The sequence below is a fragment of the Chrysemys picta genome, chromosome 5, assembly GCF_011386835.1.
Source record: "Chrysemys picta bellii isolate R12L10 chromosome 5, ASM1138683v2, whole genome shotgun sequence".
Lineage (NCBI taxonomy): Eukaryota > Metazoa > Chordata > Testudines > Emydidae > Chrysemys > Chrysemys picta.
In genome coordinates, this window is record NC_088795.1 from 80797276 (window position 1) to 80818543 (window position 21268).

Consider the following 21268-nt stretch of genomic DNA (forward strand, 5'->3'; position numbering starts at 1 on the left):
TGTAGTTGGGCTCTAACAGCCTGGTTTTCAGAGGCTCTGAACACCGGCGGCTGTGCTTCACTCCTGCAGGTCAGGCCCCAAGTGACTAAGCATTGCTCAGACCTATTGCTAAAGAAACTGACAGCATGTTGTGACCCGGTACATACTGTAGTTGTCACCTTGCTAACAAACATGTTTTTCCTGACTAGTCTGAACAGCATTTTATTAATACCATTATTTGTATTATGGTAACACTTAATGGTCCCGACTGAACCAGGATGCTATGGCTCTGAGTACAGTATGGTCACATAATAATAGATAATCTTTGTCATGAAGAACTTACAAAGGCACTGGAGAAGACAATTATTATCCCTCTTTTATGGATAGTGAACTGAGGCACACAGAGAGTGACTTGTTCAAGTTCACACACAAACTGGCAGAGCTGAGACTTGAACCCAGATCTCTCTGCTCCCCTGTGCAGTGCCTAAGCCACAAGGATAGCCTTTCTCCAAAGGTGTCTCAACTTGTACTAACTAAAACATACTATAAACTATTTCCTGTGTAGTTTAATAGAACACTTTTACACAACCTGATTCTCTGAGATGGAAGAAATTCCTGGTTCAGGAAACCGATAGCAAAAAAAAAAGTGAACACAACTGTTGCTGCAACACCTTCAGTCATAGTGCGATAAGAACTAGGGATGGGGATGTAGCTTTAAAGAGAAACTAAATTATTTTCCTTTGTGTTGGCATATAGAGACCAAAGTCAAAAATGGGAGTGGAAGGCATGCAGCAGCTCATAATATCAGCCCCTTGAACTCTTTAATTGTGGATAAAAATGAGATATGCATTATTTAAATCTATAATACGATGAAAGGAGGGAAAGGGGAAAAAAAGATAATTGCCTGGATTTATTTAACTATAAATTAAACTTCCCTGGAGGCACACTTTAAAAAAAAAAAAAACAGTTCTGAAGCTTAAAGTAATAAAAACTCATGCCACTGTCCCTGGATTAAAGGTTAGCCAAGCACGCTGGCTTTACTATATTAATGCAACAATGAAGTATTGTTTTAAAGCAGCTTGCTTGCAAGTAATTTTGATAGGAATCCAAAGCATGTTTGAGAAACTGTCAACAGCATACCACAGGAAAACAATGGACATTTGTTGTAGAAATTCAGGCAGTCACTTCTGAACAGCACTAATCCCATTAATTTAAAACAGGAAGACAGAATATTTTATGTGTCAGAGACCCTTCATGTCCATCTTAATTACATACAGAATAAAGAAGTTGCAGTTTGAATGTGGCACATCATTCTGTTAAGCAGCATGCAGCTTATTACCTGACCGCTCATTCATGGCTCTAGACCACAGGCATGTCCTATAGCTATTTGACCTTAGAAATGAGGTAATTTATGAAAAATCAAGTGACAACTGGCAGTAAATGTGCCCCTGCTCATAAGAGTTTCTGATGTAAATTGAAACCCAGGATATTTTGTCTGTATAAAACTAGTGCTGAGTGGAAATGTTTTACAACCTCTTATCTTTATTTTTAAAGCCCCTATTCTTCCATAATTTATGTAAAGGGGTATGGTCTCAGTGCTGTGGCACTGTATTTGGATCATGTGGGCTAATAACTAGATTGGGCCAAAACAAACATATATTTCCACTTCTCTAATGCGCATCCATTGTAATTTCCAGATGTGATAACTGCCTTTGTTTTATGGTGAAAGTGCTCTGGACAAAAAAAAACCATTTTTCTGCTGTGCAATAAAAATGAGTCAAAAGGTAAATGTCATCTTTGATTTGCTGTGGGCATTCATCATTTGTTTACAGCTACGGAACAGAATTTTTCAAAAAGATACATCCAAGTTTCTGTGCAGAATGAGTTATGCATACAGTGGTCAATTAAACAATTTGAGCAGCACTTACCTTTTTGCAGGTAAAACTGAATATTTGGCTTTGGAAATCCTTTTAGAAAACATGGTCTACCTTATTCCAGCATTTATAATGGTTGGCACTGGTTTTGGGTTTTTTTCATTACCAAACTTTTGCACATGGGGGACAAAAACTTAAATTTATGTGCGCAGACTGCATTTCTGCACACAAATAGCCGATTTGCTTAGAATCATAGGACTGGAAGGGACCTCAAGAGGTCATCTAATCCAGTCCCTTCTCTCATGGCAGGACTAAGTATTATCTAGACCATCCCTAACAGGTGTTTGTCTAACCTTCTCTTAAAAATCCCCAATTATGAAGATTCCACATCCTCCATAGGCAATTTATTCCAGTGCTTAACCACCCTCACAGTTAGGAAGTTTTTCCTAATGTCCAGCCGAAATCTCCCTTGCTGCAACATAAGCCCATTGCTTCTTGTCCCATCCTCGGAGGTTAAGAAGAACAATTTTTTCCCCTCCTCCTTGTAACAACATTTTATGTACTTGAAAACTGTTATGTCCCCTCTGTCTTCTCTTTTCCAGACTAAACAAATGCAATTTTTTCAATCTTCCCTTATAGGTCATGTTTTCTAGACCTTTAAATCATTTTTGTTGCTCTTCTCTGGACTTTCTCCAATTTGTCCACAATCTTTCCTGCAATGTGGTGCCCAGAACTGGACACAGTACTCCAGTTGAGGCCTAATCAGCACGGAGTAAAGCGGAAGAATTACTTCTCATGTGTTGCTTACAACACTCCTGCTAATATATCCCAGAAGGATGTTTGCTTTTTTTGCAATAGTGTTACACTGTTGACTCATATTTAGCTTGTGGTCCACTATGACCCCCAGATCCCTTTCCACAGTACTCGTTCCTGTGCAGTCATTTCCCATTTTGTATGTGTGCAACTGATTGTTCCTTCCTAAGAGGAGTTGTTTGCATTTGTCCAGATAATTTTGAATTATAATGCTATCCGCCAAAGCACTTGCAAACCCTCCCAGATTGGTATCGTCCACAAACTTTATAAGGGTACTCTCTATGCCATTAGCTAAATTATTGATGAAAATATTTAACAGAACCCGATCAAGAACTGATCCCTGTAGGACCCTGCTCATTATGCCCTTCCAGCATGACTGTGAACCACTGATAACTACTCTCTGAGAATGGTTTTCCAACCAGTTATGCACCCACTTTATAGTAGCTCCTTCTAGGTTGCTTTTGCCTAGTTTGTGTATGAGAAGGTAATGCAAGACAGTATCAAAAGCTTTACTAAAGTCAAGATGTGCCACGTCTACTGCTTCCCCCCATCCACAAGGCTTGTTACTCTGTCAAAGAAAGCTATCAGGTTGCTTTGACAGGATTTGTTCTTGACAAATCCATGCTGATTGTTACTTATCACCTTATCTTCTAGGTGTTTGCAAATTGATCACGTTATTATTTGCTCCATTATCTTTTCGGGTACAGAAGTTAAGCTGACTGGTCTGTAATTCTCTGGGTTGTCCTTATTTCCCTTTTTATAGGTTGGCACTATATTTTCCCTTTTCCAGTCTTCTGGAATGTCTCCTGTCTTCCATGACTTTTCAAAGATAATCGCTAATGGCTCAGATATCTCCTCAGTCAGCTCCTTGAGTATTCTAGAATGCATTTCATTAGGCCCTGACAACTTGAAGACATCTAACTTGTCTAAGTAATTTTTAACTTGTACAAATGCAGTTCCTTGCACAAAATCTTGACATGAAAAATTATGGCTGCAATTCTAGCACCTACTTTTGAAAACTGGATCTTAATGTCCAAAGTCAGAGGGAAAAATATAGTTCTCTAATATAAGTATTCTTGTAAGTTACTGTGCATGCACTGGATGCTCAAGATGACTTCTGATCCTGGACGTGTTTATGCATTCCTCACTCACAAGATTAACATCTTCAAATGAAGATGATGGACGATGATAGAAGCAGAAATTCAATTGCATAAAAATGCATTCTCTACTAGATGATAACCTTTGTGAAGATGCCTGTTTTTGTTTAAATTCTGCGAGGCACAACTGTAATAGTTTGCACAATGCTATGAAATATTCAGTAAAATAGTACCGGATAGGAGAAATATGTTTATAAATGACACTTGTTGAAGTAAACATGGCAAGACAAAATGAAATACCTTTTGTCTTTATGTTCTACAGAGTAAATAGCTTAAAAAAAAAAACCCTTTTTTTAATCATTGATATTCCAAGAATTGTTTGCTCTGTAAATTACCTACTGTCTGGCATATGATATTAATTCTCCAGAGATTCTGTGGGTAAAAGAGAGCCTGGAGATTGTCTGTCTGTGTGAACAGAACTGCTGTTCTTAACCATTGAATGCCTAAGAATAGGATGGATCGAGGGACGCTGAGTCAAGCTTGGTGGTGTTGTTTTCTGCTTACCTGTCAAAGTGCCACAGCATGGATCTGGATATGCGGGGGAGTGTAAAGTAAGAAAAAATATTCAGACTTTACCGTGATCATTAACAGCAGCAAGAATCCATACATTCCTTCTCCTCCCTCCACACAATTAAATATTCAGGAGTTAGTATTTTATTTATGTTGCACCCAAAGGCTGTGTCAACATTAGCAGAATTTAGGGGGGAAAAAAAATTCCACCAGTGCTTCCACCAGTTCAGCTGTATTCATGTTAGTATTTGCAAGAGTCCTACTTTTAGAGAAGGCTTCAACAGCTTCTGATCTTTGCTGGTGAGTCATTATCCTTGCTGCTGGAGTCTTGTCTGCACTGAGGATTCCAGTGATATTGCTGAATTGGTGGTGGTGCCGCTGGGCATTTTTTCCCAAATTTATCTAATGTACGTACACATAACTATAGAAACTCTCGAGCTTGGAACTGGATGTGGGATGGCTAGATTTTTTTTCAGTGCATAAACCAAGGCTCAAATGATAAACATTTTAATGAAAACTTTGTCTGTTAAGGTAAGTAGTTATTTTAAAAAGGAAGCTGTCTCTCTAATCCCCAATTCTCTAAAAATGAACTGTTCCTGAAATGGACCAGCAAGGATCTTCGTTTTCTTTTCTATGTCAAGCATTCCCAATCTGTCTTTTTACAGAATTGATCAAAAAATGTCTGGCGGTCAGAGTGGGTATGAACTGAGTGAAGCCAAAGCCATTCTGAGCGAGCTGAAGTCTATCAGAAAGGCCATAAGCTCAGGAGAAAGAGAAAAACAAGATTTAATACAGGTATTTATTGATCGATTGTTATCTTGAGGGGTTGATGTCAAATTTTTATTTTTTTTTAAATCCTAACCTGATTTAATGTTGTAAACTACTCTTCACTTGTACAATGTCTGTAATCAGAGGAACTCAAGAATTTTGCAGCACGAAATATACTAATTTACAGATGAAGAAACCAAGGCATTTAAAGATTACATGATTTGCCCAGGGTCTCATAGCAAGTTGCTGCCAGAGTCAGGACGGGAACGTAAATATCCCAGCTTTGACCAGAAGTTCCTGTGGTCATAGCTTTAAAAGAGCCAAACATCAACAATACAAACCATAGCGCCGAGAGTGATTGAGAATGCATGTTAAATATTTTCCCTCCTGTACTTAAGAACCCTGCGTGAAATCCTGGCCACATTAAAGTCAATGGAAGTCTTGCTATTGATTTCAGTGGAGCAAGGATTTCACCCTGAGTCTAACCGCCACTGTACCCATTCCTGAAAACAGGTTTTGGCATAACTAGCTAAATAGTCAGTTAGTTGACCCACTTAACAACAACAACAAAAGCGTCTTTCTTGTCATTACATAAAGGGCCAATAATGTATCCTTCACTTTGTCTGAGAAGTCTACTTGTCTTAGGCATTTTATTTATTATCTTTTTATCTTGTGCATTTATGTGTCATATATTCATTTGATTTTATATTTTAAAAATAATCCTGTTGTGAATGCAAGGTCCAAGATTAAATTAGTATTTTCTGCCTTTTTATTTTGAAATGGTTACACTATTTGCTTGGATCAGCAATTCTTTATAAAATATTAGGACATGGAAAGGTTGACTTTCCATCTGCATATGGAATACAAATGATTGAAAGTTAACAGAGCTCTTTTTCCTTTATTTCATCCTGTCCAGCTGATCACTGAACTTTACTGTGTATTGTGCCAATAGAGCTATTTGGATGGCTGGATAACTTAGTGCTAAATGAAAACTGAATGTTTATTCTTTTGGGATTTTTGATTAAATGTCTCAGAGAGACTGTGTGGTAGATAAAATTGATGTGTAGGATCCTTTTCAGATTACATTGTGGTCCTTCTGCTCCTGAAGAGCTCTGTTGTGCCTTTTAGAAACAGCTTTCTTAAGAGGTCTCCCATGCATTCCCCTCTGCAGCTGGCCAGCTGTGCTGGCTGGTACAAAGAGGACACTAGGTCAAGGCCCTGATTCTTCTTTTGGGTACATTTGCGGTGGCTGGTGGTACTAGGCTCTTGCAGTCCTGGCATTCATCTGAACGCAGACTGAGTGGACATTTAAAAGGAAGAGAGACACTCAACTGTACACCTCCCCAGGTCTAATCTGGGGCTGAATGAGTAAATAAGCTTCACACTATAGTGCTTAAACTATACATTGAAATGTAGCAGTGGTGAAATGTTCCTGAAATGCAAAGATAAAATAGTAAAGCATTATCTGATTTCAGAGCCTTGCAAAGTTGAGAGGGCGATTTCACGTTGACCAGACCGTTGGGAGATCTGAACCAGATTTGAGGTCCAGCTCTGTAAACTCTCAGTTGTCTCTTTCTAGACAGACTCTGGATGCAGGGTCTCAGACAGACATTTCTGGCGATGTAAGTCCTTTTCATTTTGACAAGGGTAAAGGGAGAGTGATGGCAGAATACTGCTGTTAATGGGATTGGAATCTTTACTCTTATTGCTGTGTGTGTAAGTAGGTGTAAGGGAAAATTACCTACCCCGGTGCCAGGTAAGTTTTTAGTTTCCCCTTAAAAATTTAATCTGAATTTTTATTTAAAATTAAATAAAAAATAATTTGCCATGAAGCCTTTATATAGTAATCTAATTTTATCAAACAATTCCTACATAATATAGATGAACAGTTCTATAACTGGGTAGTATTTCTTATTTATTTGTATGAGCTGTTTGATCTTAAAACATATTGTGAAAACAAAGTAACGTAGAAGTTAAGTTTAAAGCTGATCTCTTTCAAAAACAGGATTTCAAAATGTACCTAATAATTTAATTTTTGAGCAGCTCAAAACCAGTTGGTGGAATTAGCCTTTCAGTGATTGTCATTAAAATCTTCTGTATGTCAGTAACCCAGACACCTATCATGGATTTGCATTCAGAAATGTTTATCAAACATCGGCATTTTCCTTGATGTTAGTGAGCTAAATGACTGCACCACAACTAAAGGTGGGGCACAAGTTGTCTGGGCTTACCAAAAGGAGGCAGCTCTGCTTTGGGGTGGGAGGAAGGTCAGAAACTGCTGCAAAAGGTGCTTTGCGGCGGTGACTCACCCCCCCGCTTCTCCTCCCCAGGAATGTGCATAAAGGTACGGAACCTGGGTGGAGCAAGTCTCTATGTCCAAGCAGCAAGGAAGCCAACACCCACCCCCTAGTGGAGGCGAATGGCAGGCTGGGTTAGGGCCTGCTGTGGGCATTACGCTAGTTGCCCCTTTTAAAGGGGGCTGGGAAGGAATTTTCCCCGCACCACCAGAATTGGCTTCGGTGGAGTGTGGTTTTTTCGCCTTCCTCACAGCAGGTGTGAGGATGGACCTTTTCTGGTCAATAGAAAGGATGGTAGGCCATATGTCGCAACTTATTTTGTAATATTGGGTGGATGTTCAGTGCAGGTACTCCATAGGGAGGACAGCCAGTGACCAGATAAATGGCCTGGTAAAGGACATAAAAGGAGGTCCTGGATAAAGAAACAGAATGGGGAAGGGGGTTTGGGGACTCCAGTGACCTGGCACAGCAGGGAGCCAACCCCCTCCGTTCTCATAGCCCTCTAAAACCCCCTCACGAGGCTGGTGGATGGTAAGGTCCAAGCCATGGGTCAGTTGGGGGACCTGGATGGAAACAAAGGGGGTTGGTGAAAGCCCCGGAGAATTGATTTAAATAAACATGGATTTGCCTGCACTGTACACTTTTTATCTGCCGGGTAGTCCCAGACATCTATATAATAAAATTGCGGCCTGATTAAAACCCATAACAAGTCTCCTGTCCTTGTGGTATACCCAGACAATGTATAAAGAAAAGATTGTATTAGGTTTTCCAGACATAGGCATTGTCTACACTACCGCGGTAAATCGACCTAAATTCCGCTACTCGAGCTACGTGAATAATGTAACTGCAGTTGATGTAGCTTAGGTCGACTTACTGCGGTGTCTACACTGTGCTGCGTCGATGGAAGACGCTCTCCCATTGACTTATCTTACTCTTCTCGTTCCGGTGGAGTACCGGAATCAACCGGAGAACTCTAGTGGGTCACTAGACCCACTAAATCGACCCCACTGCATCGATCGCAGCAGGGTGGATTCCTGGTAAGTATAGACATGGCCTAAGGGCGTAACTTAGGTGTGTCTTTAGCAAATGCTATTTCGTTGAAATTCTACTTTGAATTCTATTGAAGTCAGAACTTTTGATGAAATCAATGTGGTTCAAAGTAGGATTTAAATGGAATCACAGCTGCTTACACCAGATCTGAATGTAGCCCTAATGTCAATTTCACAGTTGAAAACAAAAACAAACATAAGAAAAAATCACTATACATTATGAATTTGAGTAGTGTATTAATTCGACCTTGTACTGAAAAACAGTTGGCAAACTATATTGCTACTACTGGGCATATTTCCATTTTAAGTAAGTAATTTCTGTAGTACATGCATTTGCTTTGTCTTATGGATGTGTCTTGTATGATAATAAAGGTGATCTTTTTTCTCAACAGATTGGAGTGAAAAGTAGATCAAATTTAGCTGAAAAAGTCAGACTAAGTCTTCAATATGAAGAGGCAAAAAGAAGGTAATAGGGTTAGTTGCTTTGTTAAATTAAGTAGATTGTGAATTGGAACATGTTTCAGCATATAATGCATTCTGTAGCAGTACAACTAATCTTGTGCTTGCCATGACATCTAGTGGAGGGTATTTTTGGACAAATTGCAGCCAATCTATTCTTTTCAAGGCTGTTTTCCTTTTTCTTATTTCTGTCAGAGACTTGAGTCCTGGTTTGTTCTTATTATAAAGCACAAATTCAGTTTACTATGGCACAAGTGGCTTTTTGGTTTTACAGAGTTGTCTCTTCTCAGAGTGCGAGTTCCAGTGTAGTCTTTGATTGGCTTAATTATCTCATTTCCCCTGGGAACTTGGATAAATTAACCAATTGTATCCTTTTGAATGCTTTGCCCCGGGAGAAAGGAAATCAAAATCTCCACAACTGATCAATGGGATGTCCTTCAAAGAAAATGCTGCAGTGACTGCTCAGAAAAGTAATGAAATTTTGATTAAAGGCTGCCACAACACCGGTGTAACCAGGTTTTGCAGGGCAGAGTGGTCCTAAGCTGTCAATTGCACATGATTCTCTTTGACCACCAGAAAATATTATGTAGCACTGGGAAGAGATTTACTATGCCTATTTAGCCATAATATGTGCATAGGTCACTTGTAACTAGTGTTCAAATTGTGCTATGTTGATACTATTTCTGGTACTTCTTCACAAAATAGGTATGTCGAAGTCAAGCTTTTATCAGAAACCAAGCCTATGACCTCACCAATGAAGAGGCTTTGTCTCTATAATGAGAGGAAAACAGAAGCCTAGAGAGGGTTTTCACATTGAAGTTTCAATTTTTAAAGAACTAAGGAAATTCCCAGACAAAAATGAGATCTAAGATACTATTAAAGTTGTAAGTAGATATCAATTAAATGAGAACATTATAACATTGGCAGTCAGGGATGGAAGAGGAGACATTTGAAGGCCTAGAAATTAAAACGTAACTTTTTTTAAAGAGTAAAAGGCAGGAGATTACACAAACAACCTTTATTGTGACCCATATAAGCACCTAACAGCTAGTCATCTTACTGGGAAACTGTACCTCAACCACATGTCCAATATAAACCATAAAACTTGGTTTTGCCAGTAAATCAGTACTGTCTGCAAAGCTGTAAAGAGACTGCGCTATGGAGCTTACCTCAGTATCAAAAGTTGTATGTTTTTTTGGCTCTAGTTCATAATGTAAATAACATCAACTACCATCCAGAACTGTAGATACTAATGCACAGCACCTTTCCATAGGGACCGTTAATTTAAATATAGGCCGTCCTCGTGACACAACACGATGTGTTGGTGTCAAGAAACACAGCATCTCATGTCTTCTCTCTATCCACGTAGCCCAAAAACACTGACTGCATCGGTCTACCAAACCCACCCTATAAAGTATACGTTGATAGGAATCATAATACTGCACCATCAGATCTAGCTCTCCCCTCTTTACATATGGGATTTGGGTCAGACTTAAGGTTTTTATGAAACCTTAACTTTGAACTTCCAAGTATTTCTTCTTTATAACTAGAACATTTTAGTAATATCATTTTAATTGAACAGATCTCTGTTTAGAATTTGGGCTGTAGTTTAATGGAGACATGTCTGGAAATAACCCAGTAATTTGCGTCCTTTTCAGTTCTAAAAGGAAGCAAATGAGACTTCCTGAAAGACAGAACACATTTAAAGGCTCCTTTTAAGGGAAGGGACATCCTGGTTTTATAAGTGACGAGAGAATGCTTTTGATAAAATTACTGTATCTTGAAATAATGAACAAAGGTAACCAGTTTGTCCTCAACCTCAATGCGTAATCATATCACAGCATCTCCCATGCCAATTACGGTAGCCATAATCATTATTATAAAAGTAATAAGTATGACCCTTCTTTCTGAAGTGTCAAATGTGTGAGATTCACTTGTCTTGTATTAAAAGAGCCAAGCAAGGGAAAAAACACTTTCAAATGGGTTTCCCAATTTGGAAAGTATCAGAAAATATTTTCTTTTTCAAAAGACTACTTACAGTTCTTTCTTTCTTTCTTTCTTTCTTTAAAAATAGCAAATCCTGTAGGGCAAACTCAGATGTTGCTACAAAAAGTCAGCTTTACTGGCCTCAACTACAGCAGATAAACACTTTTAAACAAGTATACAATACTTCAAGTGAATTTTGGTGCTCATAAACTGTGCCTGACTTGGAAGTCTTTATTCACAGAGGGCAGGTACTGCATGAGCAATGATATCTTGCTAATGTGCCTTGACTCCGTTAAGTGGGGACTGCCTCAGAGGGTGAGAGGGTAATTCAGTTTTCATGTCCATTTAATCCTTTTCCCTTCTGATCAGACTGCTAACAAGGGTGCCAATTATGATAGTGGATAGCTGGCTACATCAGAGAAAGCTCTGAGACCACCAACTCATCCCATAAGCCACTGAACAGCTGTCAACAGTATCTACTATCAGACACTACCAAGGTTAGCTAGATTTGAACCAGTGACCTGGAGATAAGTCTCTACATCCCATTCTCAATGTGAAACCAACCAGTTGATTTCCCTACAAGTCTCGCTTCCCTAACGGAATGTTAGATATAAATAATTGATATATTGAGTGGCTCCAAAATATGTTTACATATAAATTAAACAGTTTATTTTTTCAGTCTCCCTAGTTGTTTGGTTACTGACTTCATACTGCAGCTTAAAGTACTGTGTTCAGCTTTGGTTTCATTGTTGTTTTATAAAATATCATGCTACTGACTTGTTGTGGTTGTTTTAAGCTGTTGGAGTGGGGAGGAAGTCTCAAAGATCTCAGTTTGTGATTCAACCAAGTTTGTCCTTCTGATTTCTGAATTAAAGGTTATTGAGAAACTTGTTTTTTTGTGATCAGTGACGCTTATAATATCATGCTTATTTAACATTTTGATTATTAATTTTCCAGTATGTTGAGGCCGTTGTTTATGGCTTTTCTAGTTGAAGCTAAAGAACAGCTGATGTTGGGTCTTTCCTGACCGCAGAGAGAGTACGAATAACAAATTTACTCTTGTTTGTGAAATATTATATGGGCCAGATCCTCAGCTGGTGTAAAATTGGCATTGAAGTCAGTGTAGTTGCACTGATACACCAGCTGAGGATCTGACCCATATCTATTTAACAGTGACAAGACACGCTCTGCTTCTTACCCTGGATTATCCTGCAATGTGCTTCTTTCTCACCCTTCCCTTGCTCTGACCTTCTCCCAGTCTAGAAGAGGAGAGGTGCTGAATGGCTCCGGGAAATGTTATTGGGTGGGATAAACAGCTTTTGAACTAGGTGGCCTGTTGAAATCCAGCTCATGTTAGTAGTTACTGAAAGTTGCCATTCAGTAGTTATATGGCCCATGTGATGTAAGTTTGATGGTCTTTGTAGCTCCCAGTGGGCTTCTGTATCTATGTCATGAAAAGCCACAATACAAATGTGTGCCCCTGTTAGTTTCAGCAGAGAGGTTGAGGACTGAATGGTTATGGAGAGGGAACTACTAGAAGTAGTCCTTCCTAGTCAGGGTTGAGTCATGTTAGCAGGATAATGTTGGGAAGCTTCTACCGTCCTTAGACATACTGTATCTGTTCTGACGATAAGCAGAAGACTTGCAGTCTAGCACGTTTGACAATTCACCCAGACTTTTAAATATGTAATCTCCCTTTTCTTTTGCTTGCAAGTGTTGATGGTACCTTACCTTTCAGCAGGGTGATAAAACTTCCTTCATCCTTTGAGACTCATTCATCTATTTGCCACTAGAATTTGTGCCCAGATATCATGCTCATTATGTCACAAAGTTGTCCAAATATGCTATTACTGCAATGCTACCAGCTTCTAGCACTTTAGGGTAAGTGGGTACCTCTCTTGGTTCCATGATCTACCCAGTGCTTCTACAGGGTCAGCAGACTGATGTTTTCAAAACATTCAAGCTGTAAACTGTATTTTTAAGTCAGCGTTTGGACTATAGGAGAAAAAGGTTCACATTTTAAATCGGGTAGGCAAGCTATGGCACGCGTGCCGAAGGCAGCACACAAGCTGATTTTCAGTGGCACTCACAGTGCCCAGGTCCTGGCCACCATTCCAGAGGGCTCTGCATTTTAATTTAATTTTAAATGAAGCTTCTTAAACATTTTAAAAACCTTATTTACTTTACATACAATAATAGTTTAGTTATATATTATAGACTTATAGAAAGAGACCTTCTAAAAATGTTAAAATGTATTACTGGCACGCGAAACCTTAAATTAGAGTGAATAAATGAAGACTCGGCACACCACTTCTGAAAGGTTGCCGACCCCTGTTTTAAATATATAAATCTTCACATTTTTGTATGCCCCCATATATGAATAAAAAAAAATATGTATAAGGGACCATGTTTTGGGGCATAAGCCAGTCATTAGCTGCCTGGGTTTTGGAAGAAACTTCCCCATATTGGCAAGGACTGGGGTTCCTTGTACCTCTGATGCATCTGGTACAGATATAGGCTACTGGACTAGATAGCCCACTGGTCTGATGCAGTGTGACAATTCCTACATTTTCGTGAAGCAACATTAATTGTAAACATAACTTTTTGTGCAAAATCTATACCCTGGTATGTACATGTCGCCCACCCTTGTTGGTACAGTAGTTCTAAATATTGTCTCCATTTTGCACTCCCAATTCTTTGGAACTGTTAAGTATGCCAGACCCAAACGCATGTATCTTTTGTTTTAGCATGGCAAACTTAAAGATTGAACTATCTAAATTAGATAGTGAGACCTGGCCTGGGGCACTGGATATTGAGAAGGAAAAACTGATGCTGATCAATGAAAAGGAAGAGCTTTTAAAAGAACTCCAATTTGTCACACCACGCAAACGCACTCAAGATGAGCTAGAGCACCTGGAAGCAGAAAGAAAGAGGCTGGAAGAAGAGCTGCTGTCTGTGAAAAGCACTCCTAGTCAAGCACTTGCTGAGAGGTACGTTTTCATCTTTTGCTAATGTTAAGTACTGTTATCTGCAGTTTAACCTTTGTACTCATTGCAGGTCTGTGCTGTGCCTTGATGGACCATTTTCCTTCAGTAACTGTTCTGTGTAGATCGTAATTACATTTATTATTAATCCACTGGGCAGTAAGACAGAGGATCCTGTTGTATCATGAGAGAAAACACACACCCTGTATGGGCTCTGCAATATCGGCTGCTCTGCATTTGTTACCAGCATGAAATGCCTATGACAGATGTTGGATAATTGAGGAATGTCAACATACCATCAGGAAGGCAATACATCATTCGCTGCTTTCGGATAATAGCTGTAAGCTATTTGAACTCTGGCTATTTGATTGTTGCAACATCTGAAATCTCTCACTGTGGGTTTTATTACACAAAAAATGCAAAAATTTCACTGCTTTTAGCTCAGAAGAAGAGGACAGTTGCAGCAGAACTTCACTAATTTGCACTAGTAAATAAAATACCCATTGCAACATACTGAGTTTTGCCAGCTGGTGAAAGAGCCTGAAAAAAATCAATGGAAACTTTGTCACAAAATACGACTTACGTTAAACAATGGTGGATGTAAATTTTATCGTGGGGATTATTTCTCGTGCATTAGTAAATATACTGTAGTATGTCTGGTAGAAATAAAGAAGTCAATGTTCAGACTTTCACTATAGCACTCTGTCAAAGGTCTGATCCTGCTCAGAGTCCCATTAAAGTGAGTGGCAATGGGAGCTAGATTGATTTGAGCCCTAAATCATTGAGTAGAGAAGAGACTCCCCATTGCTATGTGCAAATTATGTAAATTGTATATTAGCAAAGGGTGGATTAAGCAAGGTTTGATCCACGCCCTTTTAAATGCTTTAAATTGTGGTTTGTTTCAGTTATCCACAGAAGCGGGTGAGGTGTGATCTCAGCCCTTATGAAACTACTGAAAAAATTTCCTCTTGACTTTTTGGATAGGAAGATTCGATTTGATGTTTTAAAATGTTTAAACCTTTGTCTTCTTTGTACAGTTCACCCTTCAATAGAGGGAGCAGGCAAAGACTATATGTGCTGCACTCTGGAAGTCTAGGTTTGCGAAGGAATTGGACAGGTTTGAGGATAGGATGTAGGGAGACTTGTGAGAAGGGGCTGGCAGGAAAAATAAGGCAATTTGGAAGGAAGTATAGCAGAGCGGGATTACTCAGAGAGCCAGCATGTTGGTGTGTTTAGTAATATATATAGTCTCAAGAATAATTCCTGACTCATGTGTGAATTAGAAGTGGATAGAGCATTATAGATGTAGAGGAGTGTTTGAATGAAACTAAATTTCCAAGGAAGAAATTAACCAGCTGTGTTAAGTAATATCTGATTAAGTTACCAGAGTTGTGTTGCCCTTTAACATCCATTGATCAAGTAAAAACAGGAAAAACAAAATCATAAAATCACATAAAAACACAATTAAAGAGTGTAAATGAAAGGTTTGATAAGTAGGCTAACAAGTAACAACTGGATCCTGGTTCTTATGCTATGATTTAGCAGTTGATTTCTTAGTCTGTGTCTGAATTTGCATGTTTATCACTAAGGATATGTGCTTATAGGTGTGTGCACATGAATAAGACACATTCTTAATTTACATGAGTATAATAAAAGAGTAAGTTACATTTTCTTCCCCATACAGCAATGGGGAGTCTCTTCTCTACTCAATGATTTAGGGCTCAAATCAATCTAGCTCCCATTGCCACTCACTTTAATGGGACTCTGAGCAGGATAAGACCTTTGAAGAAATATGTGATAACAATATTTTCCAGGACTCCAGTTTACTGTGTGGCTGGCTGGTGACCCATTCCGGACTGGCCTTTCCCTCTGTCCCTCCACAAACTATCCTCTAACTAGGATGGCAGAATGCTGTGTCTCTTCCGAGGCGGTCAGTAGTTCTGGTATTCTGCCTTCTGACCAGCAGGTGGTACTTGACGATTAGGGTGGCTCATGCATGCTTGCTAATGAGTCTCAACCTGTAACCTTTATAACTTAATAACTAAATCCCATACCTCCAAAGTAAATAGGCTCTTTTCACACTAAACTTGATTTGTTGCATCTCGTGCTGACTCGGAGGTACTCTAAATTTTGTAAAAAGATTCAAAAGTGAATCTTTTCCTGAATTTTTAAACTCTTTTAATTAATGTTCAAACCTCCAAATGTTACTTCCCAGAGGACAAAAGAATCACCCCTGCAGTGATCGTGGGAGCAGCCAGTTCACAAAAACCATCTTTTCTTCAACAAAAGGCAGTGTGGCTGCATTGCAGTCTTCTTTTATAATCTTCAGTGAATACGGTAGGCTTCTGTCTGGTTCAAATGAGTACGTCGGCTGTGATTGCTGTAATGAAGCAACATTTTAGAAAGCAGCAGATCCTATCAAAGTTTGACAAGAATAGTAAGAAAAAGAGGTCTGAACCAAAAGATGTGCTGTGTAAAACCAAGTTTCACAGTGTAGCCTAGGGATCTCTGGGAGAGAGTAGGTAAAACTGACATGAGTAGCTGTACTCAGACCATTTACAGAAGTGGGTAAAGATCATATATCAGATTAAAAAAAGCATAGGCAAAGCCTATCCTGGCTATTCTGAGGAGCCTCCATTATTATCACACAGAAATAACATTCAGTTTTTCCTAGTTATGGAACGATCGAAAGGGCCACCTGCTGTTTCTCCTTGATTTCCATTTATGGTAGTGAGTTCCTTTATCTTTTTGGCCCTAGGAAAGGTCCCCTGATTAATTGTAGACTGTCTGGTCTTTGAGGGAGTTATCTAGTGAATTCGAAGTTTTTCTGTGTCCTTTTCCTTCCATTATTGCTTCCAAAATGGTGGTATGGTCTTGTGTTTGCATCTACAACAATGTCCAGATCATGTTGGGAGAAGGTGGGGTGGGGGGCAGAAGAAGTGAAGCTGCTACATTTTGAGGTATTGCCTACTCAGTTAGAAAACTTTCTCATGTGAAGGAACTGTCCCTAAGTCTAGAAAAATGGCTGATGTGTTAAATATTTTTTTTCACATTTAGACTTTGTTGTGGAAAAGGACTAAGACAAATTCTCTGTAGTTTTCTAGAAGTTCTGCTGATAATTCAGTTGCATTCCTTTAAAACACACAAAATATTTTTGTTCTTCTTTTAACAAAGGGTCAGGTCCTCATCTGATGTAAACTTCGCTAGAACTATATCAATTTATAGCAGCTGAAGATCAGGCCTAAAATATTTTTCTTAATGCTATTTTAAGTCTCATCTAAATATCTTTATTTTATGTATATATCTGTAGAAATTACAGATTGTGTAATTAACTTAATTTCTGAAAATAAGTTGTGTTTTTTAAAGTACAACCTATCAGACTGTCTCAAAAACACATGTATAATTACCTAACACTTTGGCATATGAACTTTAACAATACATGATCTATTAATAGTCACTAAAGAAATATTTTTAAAATAGTGCAAATCATTCAGGTAGGATGCTAATGCTTTCCCCTTTACTACTCGTGCAAATTGGCCATCATTTTATGTAACTGGGGCTACAGAAAATCCTTGATATAATCATAGTCCAAAACCAAACCCTTCTTGTCTTTAAACTATTATACATTCAGCAGGAAATACAGCATGCAGAAATGCTGGTCTTAAAACAAGAAATACCTTTATTTTGACTAGACTTACTTTATTTGCATCAGGCTTGGGGTGAAATCCTAGCTCCACTGAGGTCATGGATTAAACTTTTATTGACTTCCTTTATCACTTAAAAGAATATTCCCTTTAGATTTCCAGACTTGACTCAAGATTTGTTTACCATCATTCCTGAAACAATGGCTGAGCATATGGTACCAGTAGCAAGGAATATTTAAAGATGACTTAATAGGAAATCAAAACGTTTAGAAATAGTGACTAGGAGGATTAAATTCAGTAAATGAATATGAAGCATTATCAGTTAGTTGATTTCCATTTGATATCAATAATACCTAAAATATAAATATTGCATGACTTCAAAAAATTTCCCAAAGCCTCAGGTTTTTTAGTTTATATTCTATTGCAATCTGGTACTCCTGATAGTGATTTTATGCTGTCAACTTGTATTTGTGACTCAGCCATCCTATCACTGAAATCTTTGAGATTTAGTGACAGAATTGACATCGCATTCTAAATTAGATGTAATTTCACTTAACACTAACATTGAATCGGAATAATCAAATGTTATTTCCAATGACTGAACTGCATTAAATATAATAGCTAGAGAAATCTTAGAAGTACCAGTAGATTGATTTAGAGGAAATTTCATTTTCAGCTGATTGTACAGCCTTGCTAACAGAAATATAGGTATATGAGTAAGGGACACCAGTAAGAGCAAAAGGCTTCTTATCACATTTTCTGTAGTCTTCATTGTTACTGGTAACTCGGAAGTTACAAATTTTTGCACCTCCTTCCTTACCTAGTTGCTTCTTCTACAAGGGAAGGTGAAAAGCCACAAAAATATTAGTAAAAGATTAACATTGCCAGGGGAGAGAAAAACAGGAGAAACTATAGTTAAATAACTGCAGAAAGAACTGAAACATTACAAAATGGCAGAAATGGGGGGAAAGAGTCTGAAATCATAGATTATAACATGCAGCAGAAAAAGTGAAAGGGTTTAGCTTGGGAGCCCTGGGAGACTATCAGCAGCAATATCAAGACACTGAATGGGGCCATCCCTACTCAGCATCTGCTTAAAGTTAGGCTTCTCTTTAAATGCTTTGCTTAGTCCTGGGACTCTCTGAGTGTAATAATCTGTTTTTCATGCAGAAATAGTATCTTTGAAGGTGTACTTTGCATTTGCATTTGAACCTTGATTTGTTCCTGCTGGTACTGAGTGAGGAGTCTAAAGGGAAAATTTAGAAATAAGCCTAAAACTTCTTAAAACTAACCTAACAAATGGCTAATACTTGTGATTCAGCGAAATGTTGTGTGTAACTTGACTGAGCAATGGCTAACGGGGAACATAATAATCCACAACTGTGGGAAGGGCATTAGTTACTCCAGCAAGAGATAACAATGTATCTAGCATTATGTATGAATTTTATCAATACATTAGAAGCAAGAGGAAGACCAAAGACAGGGTAGGCCCACTGCTCAGTGAAGAGGGAGAAACAGTAACAGGAAACTTGGAAATGGCAGAGATGCTTAATGACTTCTTTGTTTCGGTCTTCACCGAGAAGTCTGAAGGAACGCCTAACATAGTGAATGCTAATGGGAAGGGGGTAGGTTTAGCAGATAAAATAAAAAAAAGAACAAGTTAAAAATCACTTAGAAAAGTTAGATGCCTGCAAGTCAACAGGGCCTGATGAAATGCATCCTAGAATACTCAAGGAGCTATAGAGGAGGTATCTGAGCCTCTAACTATTATCTTTGGAAAATCATGGGAGACGGGAGAGATTCCAGAAGACTGGAAAAGGGCAAATATAGTGCCCATCTATAAAAAAGGAAATAAAAACAACCCAGGAAACTACAGACCAGTTACTTTAACTTCTGTGCCAGGGAAGATAATGGAGCAAGTAATTAAGGAAATCATCTGCAAACACTTGGAAGGTGGTAAGGTGATGGGGAATAGCCAGCATGGATTTTTAAAGAACAAATCGTGTCAAACCAATCTGATAGCTTTCTTTGAAAGGATAACGAGTCTTGTGGATAAGGGAGAAGCTGTGGATGTGCTATACCTAGACTTTAGTAAGGCATTTGATACGGTCTCGCGTGATATTCTTATCGATAAACTAGGTAAATACAATTTAGATGGGGCTACTATAAGGTGGGTGCATAACTGGCTGAATAACCGTACTCAAAGAGTTGTTATTAATGGTTCCCAATCCTGCTGGACAGGCATAACAAGTGGGGTTCCGCAGGGATCTGTTTTGGGACCGGCTCTGTTCAATATCTTCATTAACGACTTAGATATTGGCATAGAAAGTATGCTTATTAAGTTTGCAGATGATACCAAACTGGGAGGGATTGCAACTGCTTTGGAGGACAGGGTCATAATTCAAAGTGATCTGGACAAATTGGAGAAATGGTCTGAGGTAAACAGGATGAAGTTTAACAAAGACAAATGCAAAGTGCTCCACTTAGGAAGGAAAAATCAGTTTCACACATACAGAATGGGAAGAGACTGTCTAGGAAGGAGTTCAGCAGAAAGGGATCTAGGGGTTATAGTGGACCACAAGCTAAATATGAGTCAACAGTGTGATGCTGTTGCAAAAAAAGCAAACGTGATTCTGGGCTGTATTAACAGATGTGTTATGAGCAAGACACAAGAAGTCATTCTTCCGCTCTACTCTGTGCTGGTTTGGCCTCAACTGGAGTATTGTGTCCAGTTCTGGGCACCGCATTTCAAGAAAGATGTGGAGAAATTGGAGAGGGTCCAGAGAAGAGCAACAAGAATGATTAAAGGTCTTGAGAACATGACCTATGAAGGAAGGCTGAAAGAATTGGGTTTGTTTAGTTTGGAAAAGAGAAGACCGAGAGGGGACATGATAGCAGTTTTCAGGTATCTAAAAGGGTGTCATAAGGAGGAGGGAGAAAACTTGTTCACAGCCTCTAAGGATAGAACAAGAAGCAATGGGCTTAAACTGCAGCAAGGGAGGTTTAGGTTGGACATTAGGAAAAAGTTCCTAACTGTCAGGGTGGTTAAACACTGGAATAAATTGCCTAGGGAGGTTGTGCAATCTCCATCTCTGGAGATATTTAAGAGTAGGTTAGATAAATGTCTATCAGGGATGCTCTAGACAGTATTTGGTCCTGCCATGAGGGCAGGGGACTGGACTCTATGACCTCTCGAGGTCCCTTCCAGTCCTAGAATCTATGAATCTATGAAGGTATCAATAAATGGTATGTTAAGATAAAATTCTGAACAAGAGTCTAAGTGTAGGAAGAGCTTTTCTGACAGATCTGTCAGACTTTTGAATTGTCAGTCAAAAGAAACAGACACATTTCACCACTTGGCTCATTAGAGCTAGACTGGACAAATGTACAGTAGGGAACAATCCTACGTTGGGATGAAGATGAGCTGGATGATGATGGGGGGATCTCATCTCTAACGTCTATGACTCTATCGAGCAAAGACTTGAATGTTTGGGAGCAGTACTGTGTGTCCTGGATTCCTAGATACTATCCAACATCTCTGAATTCTAAACCTACTTGTTAACTTGGATCCTGTTTTGGGTATCAAATATTTTTCTATATCCATATATGAAGCATCCGATGTACAAAGGGACTCGTCTTGATTCCTGTTTCAAACAGCAGTATGTCAACGTACACTATGGAACTTACTGTACACAGTAGCAGTGTCCATGCAGCGAGTTGCTGCACAAAGCTGGTGTGCTGTTAGATT

The 21268-nt window shown here is 38.9% G+C and overlaps 1 protein-coding gene across 5 annotated transcripts in view; it reads left to right on the forward strand.

Annotated features, from left to right (window-relative positions):
- The window catches only part of WWC2 (WW and C2 domain containing 2), a 156296-nt gene that overhangs the window by 88878 nt on the left and 46150 nt on the right, over nucleotides 1–21268 (forward strand). For all 5 annotated transcript variants that reach the window (XM_005281937.5, XM_042842067.2, XM_005281936.5 and 2 more), the window contains 4 exons: nucleotides 4999–5128; nucleotides 6577–6723; nucleotides 8840–8913; nucleotides 13640–13882. In XM_005281937.5, coding sequence (XP_005281994.2) covers nucleotides 4999–5128; nucleotides 6577–6723; nucleotides 8840–8913; nucleotides 13640–13882 — 594 coding nt within the window. The remainder of the gene's footprint in view (nucleotides 1–4998; nucleotides 5129–6576; nucleotides 6724–8839; nucleotides 8914–13639; nucleotides 13883–21268) is intronic.